The sequence below is a fragment of the Phoenix dactylifera genome, chromosome 7, assembly GCF_051530095.1.
Source record: "Phoenix dactylifera cultivar Ajwa chromosome 7, Ajwa_hap1_PhDact_Kaust_v1.1, whole genome shotgun sequence".
Taxonomy (NCBI): Eukaryota; Viridiplantae; Streptophyta; class Magnoliopsida; order Arecales; family Arecaceae; genus Phoenix; species Phoenix dactylifera.
The window spans coordinates 10,917,869-10,928,311 of record NC_143196.1 but is presented as its reverse complement, the minus strand read 5'-3'; the positions used below and the strand labels follow the sequence as shown (position 1 = coordinate 10,928,311).

At 44.5% G+C, this 10,443-nt stretch overlaps 1 protein-coding gene across 1 annotated transcript; it reads left to right on the top strand.

The window, feature by feature from the left end:
- Positions 1–612: 612 nt before the first annotated feature.
- Positions 613–1,261, top strand: LOC120111179 (auxin-induced protein 6B-like). Its single transcript, XM_039127738.3, has one exon. The coding sequence runs from the start codon at positions 723–725 to the stop codon at positions 1,017–1,019; it is 297 nt and encodes a 98-aa protein (XP_038983666.1). The 5' UTR covers positions 613–722; the 3' UTR covers positions 1,020–1,261.
- The last annotated feature ends 9,182 nt before the right edge of the window (positions 1,262–10,443 follow it).

The window sequence follows — 10,443 nt, the reverse complement described above, 5'->3', positions numbered from 1 at the left end:
AAGGATGGCTGGTGATTTAATTGAAGCACTAGAAGAAGGAAATTAGAAGTAACAAGGATCTTAACTGTTAACCAAGGCTACGTGGACATTAGATCGACCACTCACATAGCTTCTTTCAAGAGCACATCCAGAATTTCTCCAAAGCCATACAAATCTTTATAGAAAGTTGGAAGCCACCAAGATGGTAAACGCATGGTAAAGAGGCTTGGATTCCAACTGAGTTGTCCGGATTCGAAACGCACGAACGTCGATTAAATCAGGAGACCGCATGCCTCATGTCTGGATGACTCTGTGTGGATATGCTTTCCTTCCATCAGTATTGAGGTGGCGCTGGGGTGACATACTCACACGTAGATGGCCCAGTAGGATTTTCTACGGGTTGGAGAGGACACGCGAAAACTTGCGACCCGTATCGAACATTCTCTGGTGGAAGAAGGGCCCAGAGGGAGCCGCTACATGGGTACAGTCCCCCCCCCCCCCCCCCCCCCCCCCCCAAATTACCAAAAAAAAGAAAAAAAAGTTGGAAATGCAGTTGACGGATTCCGTAATAAGGACGTACACAAAATTACGAAAACGGAGTCCCCTTTCCTCTTTCTTCAGCTATAAAAGGCTCTCTTCCCCCCTCCCCAACCAAGCCAAAGCCAAGCCTAACTTGGCATCTCAATTCCCTAGAACAACTCTTCCTCGCTATCCACAAAGAGAGACAGTGAGAAGAGAAGACCATGCAAGAGGACAGGAGGATGAAGGTGAAGAAGGGTTGGCTGGCCGTGAGGGTGGGGCTCGAGGATGACGAAGCTGGCTTTCGGAGGTTCGTGATACCAATATCTTACCTCTACCATCCCCTGTTCAAGAGGCTTCTTGAGTCGGCTCAAGAAGTTTATGGTTTCCACTCGTCGGGGCCGCTGAAGCTGCCGTGCTCCGTCGATGACTTCCTCCATCTCCGGTGGCTCATCGAGCGCGAGTCGCAGCACTCCCATAACAACCACCACCACCATTCCTTCTCCCTGCACTCTTGTTGAGTTCCAGGAGAGAGTCGTCTTTGCATCTGATGATGTTCATATATTTATCTCTATCGTAGTTTTCTCGTAGTGTTTTTTGTAGTTGAATATTACAAGATGAGATGTAATACCTTCAACCTTCAACAAAGTTTTCAAAAGATGGTAAAGCTTAAAGAAAGGGCTACTTGCCTCAGTTTCCAAGATCAAATGAGTTGCAATTTTGGATCCGTTCAGATTTCAAAGCTAAGATCTTATTTCAATTACCTCTTACGTTCTTACTCCTTGGTCAAGCCTATACAGGTAATATGAGTGCTCCGATATTTCCTTCCCTCCCTCTCTCTCGGGGTGGGGGGGGGGGGGGGGGGGGGGGGCGCGAGGCTGACCAAACCCAAAAGTACACTAGTACCTATGGATTTTAATGCAATTGATTCAATTACTCCCCGAACTACATCTGATAACAAATTGATAGTAGCTTCTTCTCTTTCTAATCATACTCTTAGATCCCAAAATTCTTGCTAAGCAACAATTGGTTTGATAGGTAGGTGGTATTAAACATTTTTTTGGTGAGGATTGATCTGAAAGGGCTTTAATTCTTCAGGCATCGGAGAACTAAGATTTCCTTTTGGTAAGATCTTTAAAATCTGATTATCGCAAAAAAGTAGAATTTGTTGGGCATTTTTCTTACCAGGCTAGAAGTTGTTTTTGAATATTTTTAATTAAATTTTCTTTGCAATGAGGATAGTAACGCCCTGGAGGCATGGCTGTACAGCTGCAAGCTTGTTGATGTAAAGCTGGCACATCACTACATGGTTCCACATAATTCATTCAGATTGTCCAAAACATCAATGGCCTATGCTTATCTGGTTGTGTTGCAGCAAATACACAGAGAATCTTTTTTTTTTTATGTGAAAAAGGTTAAAGGAGTTTATCAGGCCCCAAAAAGGATGGAGAGAGACAGCCAGTGAGAGCCTCCCGCATAAAGTGAACATATAAATGAACAAAGCAGAGGAAGTGATATACTTCTAAACGAATACGTGACCTTAATTAAGAAACTTTAAAGGATACGTGTTGCATGGCAGTCAAAGAAGACATCGTACTTCTGAGTACGTTGCAAGTTTCGTCAAGCAGTAAACTAGAAAGGTTAACGCTACATAAAAATATTTCCAAAGAATTTAATATTATATATGACTTCCACTGAAAAAGGTTCTACAGTTTCTAAGTAAAATGAACTGGCAAACAATATACAAAGGTTTTATACATCAAATAGCTTAATTAGCAAATTTCAGTTGAGTATGGGATAGAGATAGGATAAAACTAAACGAACCAAAACAATCTTCAAATGTTATTCTTATAGAAGTTAAATTTGAAAATGCATCATAATATTTTCTATCTATCCTTTAGTCTGTACGGTTTTCAGCTCATGCAAATTACAACATGCATACGGAAGCAAGATGATCACCCGATGTACGATAAAAGTTTGCCTCTGATGTGTTAGAATATCAAAAGCCAGGTGGACCGGCTCACTTTCTTCAGAGAAGAAAATGATCATATAAGATGATAACTTAAAGGCAGATAGACCCCATAAATTTACAGAATAGTAAGTGGCCAGAATAGTGAGTGAGGCGAAGGTTGTGAAATTGAAAAAATGAATTTAATTGCATTTCTAAACCATCTGAAAAGTAAATTCAAAATCCTTCTATTTACGATGATGCAAATGTTGGAATTTCTCATAATGATGGACTTCGATTGATTAAAGAGCGGTTTTATTGTTTTATTATATTATACAAGCTAAGTTATTGACTAAATAAATATTTAAAGAACTCAAAATTAATTTATGATTATCTTGTTAATTTGGACTCTATTATCTAAATTATATAGTGTAGTGAGTATTTGTGTAGGTCTGAATTAGTTAATGGGCTCTATAGTGGGTAGACCCATTGACATTATATTATTTAGGCAGGTCCTCACTCCACACCTATATTTATCCGTCTAATATGAAACCCTAGGGCATCCGAACACCTATGTCATGAGGAGGCGGACATCAAAAAGAGGAGGAGAGGATGATCTACCTATTCTTGCATTTTCTTCTTCCAAAAATCTCACCACAATGATAATCAAGAGCTTTTTAGGAATTTCAAGGTATGCTTCGATTTTTTTGACTATTTTTATATGATTTTTGTGTTCTAATCTCGGGCTAGTTGTCTATAAAAAATTCCCATATCTAGTATAAAGCTGGATCTTGTAGGCCTTTAGAATCAATATATATATATATATATATATATATATATATATATATATATATATATATATATATATATATATATATATATATATATATATATATATATATATATATATATATATATATATATCAAAAAAGGAAAAGGAGGCGTAAGAAAAGGAAGGAGAAGAAGCACGACTCCAGCTGTTGCACCATCCATCTCCAATTGTGGTCGCAGGGCGCACATCCGGCAGCCACCTAGACAAGCTGATGGTGAGCCCCATTGGTGCGGACACGAATACTGGACTGATTATTTTGCGGGATTATGGTCGTCGCAGGAAGACGGTCCAGCCACTTTCATTGTGGCTGGATTGATTGATGTTTTTCTTTTATTATTATTTATTTTGATAGGATTAGTTTGCATATTGTCTTGTGAGGACCTCTTTCGAATTGTTTTTTTTTATTGGGACTTATTTGTTATTTGGTGGCCCTATATATATATAGGGCATGCATTTGTTATTTTTTTTTAATGAATTATTGCATGAAAATTAATCTTCTTCTTCCTCCTCTCCTCTCCTCTTTCTCTTCTTCTTCCCCTCTTTCTCTCCTCTTTCTCTCTGCATTCCAATCCCTACATCCGTCCTGCGTCAGCTTTGGTATCAGAGCAGGGCTGACTTTGCCTCTGTTGCTGAAGTCGAAGGATCCAGTTTATGGACGGACCCCCGCCGATTCCTTTTCGGCCTTTTCCTCACCTGTATTTTGCTAGATCATTTGCACCGCAAACGCCGGAACGCACGGAAGGTCGTCGCACGGCACGCGTCCCGAAGAAGAAGGGTCACTCCATTTCTTCATTATTTTCTTCCCTGTTCATCACCTCACCCACCGAGAAAAAAGAAAAAGCAAAACCCTCCCGTCGGTCGACTGTCTTCCGGCGTCAATCCACAGATCGCCTTCGCCCCCCCACCGCCGCCGCCTCCACCACCGTCTCCTTTCCCTCTCCCTTCCCTCTCGGTCCCTGCACAGAAGGGGAAGACCCCGTCGCCGGCTACCCCCACAGTGGCCCGAGCGGCGAATAAGCCGCTTTCTCCCTCTTTTTTTCCTCCCCCCCTCTCGCCGTTTTCCCTTCCGGCCGCCGCTACACAGGCGCCAACCACCGCCTTCACCTTGCAGCGCCGCCGAATCACCATTGGAAGCCACCGCCCGTGACCGAAGCTCGGAGAAGGACGCCACCCCGTTCACTGCCGCACCAGCACCCCGCTCCACCGGCGCAACGTCTTCCCGCACCCACCGCCGCAAAATCAGGCGAGATCCGGCGGAAGCGGACGGACGGTCGAAGGTGGAAGACGATCCACAGTACGGGTACGATTTCGACCCGTTAACCCTTAACCCATTAGCCCGAACCAATTCAAAAAAAAAAAAAATTCAAAATTCAAATTTCAATATTGCGGATCGGACTACCTTAACGGGTTGGGTCTGTTAACCCGATAACCCGAATCCATTTGGGTTATCAAAAAAAAAAAAAGCGCTGCACGTGCCGCGTAAGTCACGCACGTGCCGCGGTTTATTTCTCTTTTCCCCTCTTCTTTATTTCCCGATCTTCTTCTTCATCTCCGATCACCGCCTCCCGCCGCCTCACACCGTCCGACCACCAACATTCCCGCGGCCTTCCACTGCTCTCTGCGCCACCGCCCTTGTCCCACCGCCGCTGCCATCCTCGCTGCTCGCACCACCGCGCCGCGCGCCGCTCACGCCTCCTCTGTACCGCTGCTTGCCGCTGCTAATTACTGCCGCACCGCCGCGCCGTCGGGTTGCTCCCACCGCCGCGCCGTCGGGTTGCTCCCACCGCCGCGCCGCCGCGTTGCCGTCGCCGCCGTCGACTGCTGCACCGCCACTGTCAGTTCTGACAGCCATCACCGCAGACCGCCACTGTCGCTTCCCCTGCCAACAGTTGCTCCCACCTCCACCACCGTATCCCGCCCTCCCACCACCGCAACTTTCTGCCTTCCACTGCTGACAGCGCTCCCCGCTCGCTCCCCACCGCCGCTGCCACGCCTGCTGCTGCACCACCGCGCTGCGCGCCGCCCCTGCCCTTCTTTACTGCCGCTCGCCGCTGCTAAGTCGCCGCCGCGCCGCTGCTACAACTCGCCATCGCCGGTCCCCGCGCCATCAGCCATCACAAACTGTCCCGACCAAAGCCGCCATCAGTTTCTCTGATCACCTTTCAGGGAGGTCTCAGTGATCCCTTCTCTGCCACCGGTCGTCATCGAGCTTCTGTTCTACATCTCTGTAGACCACGTCTCTTCTGCGCGCACGAGTCTCTCTCCAGACCAGGTCAGCGCTGTTCTCCCATTTCCTGCAGATTCAATTTGCTCAATTAAGTGGCATTAATTTTCTTAATTTGTGCGTGGTACTGCGTCTACAATTCCAAAATACACGCGTTCACACACGTTCACAAGACAAACAGAAACCCTAGTAGCAGCACTTTTAATATTAACTGTGGAGCTAGCTCAATTCGGGGAAACATACGTGGCTCCGTACCATCTTGCATAGTCCGAAAACTTAGTACTACTGGACTGCATTACTTGTTGGCCTGCGCTTCATAGTAATTTACAGTTTGCTATGACTATTTGCTAGGGAGTAGTTTTAGTTTATATTGAGCATCTACTTTGCAATTGTGAATTCATTTCATGCATTAGGTCTACTTAGGAACCTTTATAGTTGGTTGGCTACTACATTTTGTCATTCATTTTATGCATCTACGTAGTGGTCGTGTCGCATCTAATCTTGAGTTCCTCCTAGACATGGATTCCAAAATTGAAGCCCTATTAAAAGCTATCCATGACACTAATATTCAAGTCCAAAATACGAATACCCAAGTCCAAGCAAACAACGCCCAAATTCATGACCTAACCACAATGTCCACCCAGGTTAATGCTCGACTCGATTCAATTGAGGCTTCAATTCAAAGGGTTATTGAATCCCAAAAGGTTAGTACTCCCCATTTACCGGGTCTTGATGAGGATGATACCCTAGAACAAATCCTAGAACAACAAGGTTCGGTTCGGCAGGGCAACTTTGATCATAGGTCTGTTCCAAGTCACCATTATGCCTACCCTCGCCCTAGAGGACCTGGTCCCATTCCTCCTGTTGATAGAGGTCACCGACATACCGTAGAATCTAGAGAGCCTCGTGACCCTGATGAAGATGTAATGCGAGGCATTAGGGTTGAAGCCCCCACTTTCGATGGTCGTCTTGATCCGAAGGTCTTCTCCGATTGGCTACACGAAATGGATCACTTCTTTGAGTGGTACAATCTGTCGGAGGAGAAAAAGGTTCGATTCGCTAGAATGAAACTCCTTGGTCGAGCCAAGTTGTTTTGGCAAAACACCGAACAACTGTTAGCCAGGAGACATCAACCTGCTATTACCGATTGGGTAGAGATGAAAGAAAAATTAAAAGAAAAATACCTTCCATTAAGTTATCAATCTGACCTCTTAGATCGATGGAACAATTTAAGACAAGGTAGTCGCACAGCTACTGAATACATCGCCCAATTTGATGAATTTATGATGCGTAGTAATGTAGCTGAAGATGAACGTATGATCTTGAGCCGATTTCGACGAGGCCTAAATGATGAGCTTAGGAAAGAACTTGTCCTTCGTGAAGTGTCCACCTTAGACCAAGCCTATACATTTGTGCAAAATTATGAACAATTCTCCAAATCTATGTTTGCTAAGCGCCCTGACACCAGGCGGGTCCCCACTAGTGCCCAACCATCTGGACCTAGACCCCCAGTCGGTTCTGTCCCTCCTAAACCCTTTTCTTCTCCACCTATCCAAAACCGAGATATTAAAGGCAAAGAAATTTTAGGTGAACCTCCAAAACCAAGCTCACGAATTCAGTGCTTTAAATGCCAAGGGTTTGGTCATGTTGCCTCCCAATGTGCAAATCCGACCCTAGTTATTGACACACATGAACAGAAGGATGACATAGATAATTTGGAGGAACAAATTTATGAGCCTAATTTTGATGATATTCACGATGTCGAAGACGAAACTGAGGAAGAATCACACACTTTAGGTTGTATCCGACCTACTCCCCAGATAATTGCCCACGAACCTGACCGATCCACTGTGAATGTAGTACGGTGTGCAATTACCCAGCCTAAAGAGACTGATGACTGGAGACGAACCTCAATTTTCCACACTTACATTAAATGCGGCGAAAAAGACTGTAAAGTTATCATTGATAGCGGGAGCTGCATTAATGCGATATCTTCCAGCATTGTCGCCCGCTTGGGTCTGACTCCTGTGTCCCAACCTCACCCTTATAAGGTCTCCTGGATCGACACGTCGTCCATTCACATTAAGGAACGGTGTCTTGTACCTATTCAAATCCTCTCTTATAAAGACACTGTCTGGTGTGACGTACTCCCAATGGATGTAGGTCATCTGATATTAGGTAGGCCTTGGTTGTTCGTTCTCGATGTCACCATCTACGGTCGAACTAACTCTTGCTCCTTTGTATTCCAGGGTAAAAAGATTAAGCTTAATCCTTTACGGCCCAAAACGCTAAATAAGAGTACAGACAAGAGTAAATCAAAGGGGAAGGAACTGCATATCCTTAACCCCACGGAATTTGAGAGGAACGTCTTTAAGGACTCTCCGGTATTTGCCCTGCTAGTTAAAGAACTTCAGCCACATCTTAAAAGCACATTATCGGCTGAATCCCTCGCTATTCTCGAGGAGTTCAAAGAAGTTTTTCCGGAAGACCTTCCAGATCATTTACCCCCTTTGCGTGATATTCAGCACGCCATTGACCTAGTCCCGGGAGCTACCCTTCCTAACCTGCCCCATTATCGGATGAACCCTTCTGATCATGCAGAGCTCCTAAAGCAAATTAACGAGCTTTTACAAAAGGGATTTATTCGAGAGAGTCTAAGTCCTTGTGCCGTACCTGCCCTTTTTACTCCAAAAAAAGATGGGACTTGGCGAATGTGTGTAGACAGTCGGGCTATTAATAGAATCACGGTCAAATACCGTTTTCCTATTCCCCGGCTCGACGATATGCTGGATATGATGGCAGGTGCCTCGATTTTCTCCAAGATTGACTTAAAAAGTGGCTACCATCAAATCCGGATTCGTCCAGGAGATGAATGGAAGACAGCCTTCAAAACAAAAGATGGCCTCTATGAGTGGCTGGTAATGCCTTTCGGCCTCTCAAACGCTCCAAGTACATTTATGCGAGTGATGACTCAAGTACTCCGACCTTTTATGGGCAAATTTTTAGTCGTGTACTTTGACGATATCCTTATTTATAGTCAAACTAAGGAGCAACATTTAGGCCATTTAAGGCAAGTTTGTACGACTTTACGCAACGAGAGCCTCTATGCTAACCTTAAGAAGTGTTCATTTTTCACTACTCATGTAAACTTCTTAGGGTATATAGTCTCCTCTGAAGGTTTATCTGCTGATCCTGCGAAAATCACCGCAATTGTTGAATGGCCTGAACCTAAGAATATTACTGACATCCGTAGTTTTCACGGCCTAGCCACATTTTACCGTCGTTTCATTAAGGGCTTCAGTACACTTATGTCACCTATCACTGATTGTCTTAAACGAGGTGATTTTCAGTGGACACGCGCAGCCGCTAACGCATTTAATAACATTAAGAAAAAAATGACGGAAGCGCCAGTTATGCGACTCCCTGATTTTAACAAAGTTTTTGAGTGGAATGTGATGCGTCTGGCTTAGGAATAGGTGGTGTGCTTAGTCAAGAACGTCATCCTATAGCCTATTTTAGTGAAAAGCTGAATGAGGCTAGACAAAGATATTCCACCTATGACAAGGAATTTTATGCCATAGTCCAGGCCCTACGGTATTGGCGACATTATCTCCTTCCTAATGAATTTGTTCTCTATTCTGACCATGAAGCACTTCGTTTTCTTAATTCCCAGAAAAAACTTAATCATCGACATGCCAAGTGGGTTCAGTTCCTCCAGGATTACACTTTTGTCCTCAAGCATATGTCCGGTGCTGCGAACAAAGCTGCTGATGCGTTAAGTCGTCGAGTAACTCTGTTGTCCGCCATGTCTGTTTCCATCACCGGTTTTGATAGACTTAAGCTCGATTACTTGTCTTGCCCAGATTTTGGCCAACTCTATAATGCCCTTGCTGATGGACAAGGACTTTTGATTGATGGTGTTTATCTACAAGACGGGTACTTTTCAAAGCTTCCAAGCTCTGCATTCCGCGCACTTCCGTGCGCGATTTCTTGATATGGGAAGTACATGCCGGTGGTCTCTCTGGACATTTTGGCCGTGATAAGACCATAGAAGAAGTTGAACGTCAATTTTTTTGGCCAAGTTTGAAACGGGATGTTGCTAAAATTGTGGGACAGTGTCGCACGTGTCAACTAGCTAAGCACAAAAAACAAAATACTGGCCTATACACTCCGTTACCTGTCCCAGATCGCCCTTGGCTTGACCTTAGTATCGACTTCGTACTCGGCCTTCCTCGCACATTTCGGAAACATGACTCCATTTTTGTGGTTGTGGATCGTTTTTCTAAAATGGCCCACTTCCTTCCTTGTTCCAAAACTTCTGATGCCTCTCGAGTAGCCAAGATATTTTTTGATGAGATTGTTAAGTTATACGGTTTACCAAAAACCATTGTCTCCGATAGGGATGTCCGTTTCATGAGCTATTTTTGGAAAACCTTGTGGCATCTGGTTGGCACCAAACTTAAATTTTCTATGGCTTATCATCCTCAAACCGATGGCCAAACCGAAGTCGTCAACCGAAGTCTAGGTAACCTTCTGCGTAGTCTAGTCGGGGATCACAATCGTAACTGGGATTCTATTATGCCTGTCGCCCAATTTGCATATAATTCATCAGTCAATAGATCTATCGGGATGAGTCCATTCGAAGTGGTCCATGGTTATAAAGCTCGCAAACCTGTAGATCTCCTACCTATGTCCCCCCATATTCGCATTTCTGAGTCTGCACATGCATTTGCACAGCACATTCATAATCTGCATCAGGAAATTAGCAAGCGCATTCATATGAGTAATGCTCAATATAAGCTACAAGCTGATTCTCATAAGCGAGATAAATCATTTCAAACTGGGGATTATGTGATGATACGTATTCGGCCTGAGCGGTTTCCATCTGGAACCGTCAAGAAACTACAGGCTCGTAGTGCTGGGCCCTTTCGGGTATTGCAA

Bases quoted from the DNA above. Each gene is read 5' to 3' on its own strand.
- LOC120111179 (XM_039127738.3), top strand. From the start codon at position 723: ATGCAAGAGGACAGGAGGATGAAGGTGAAGAAGGGTTGGCTGGCCGTG.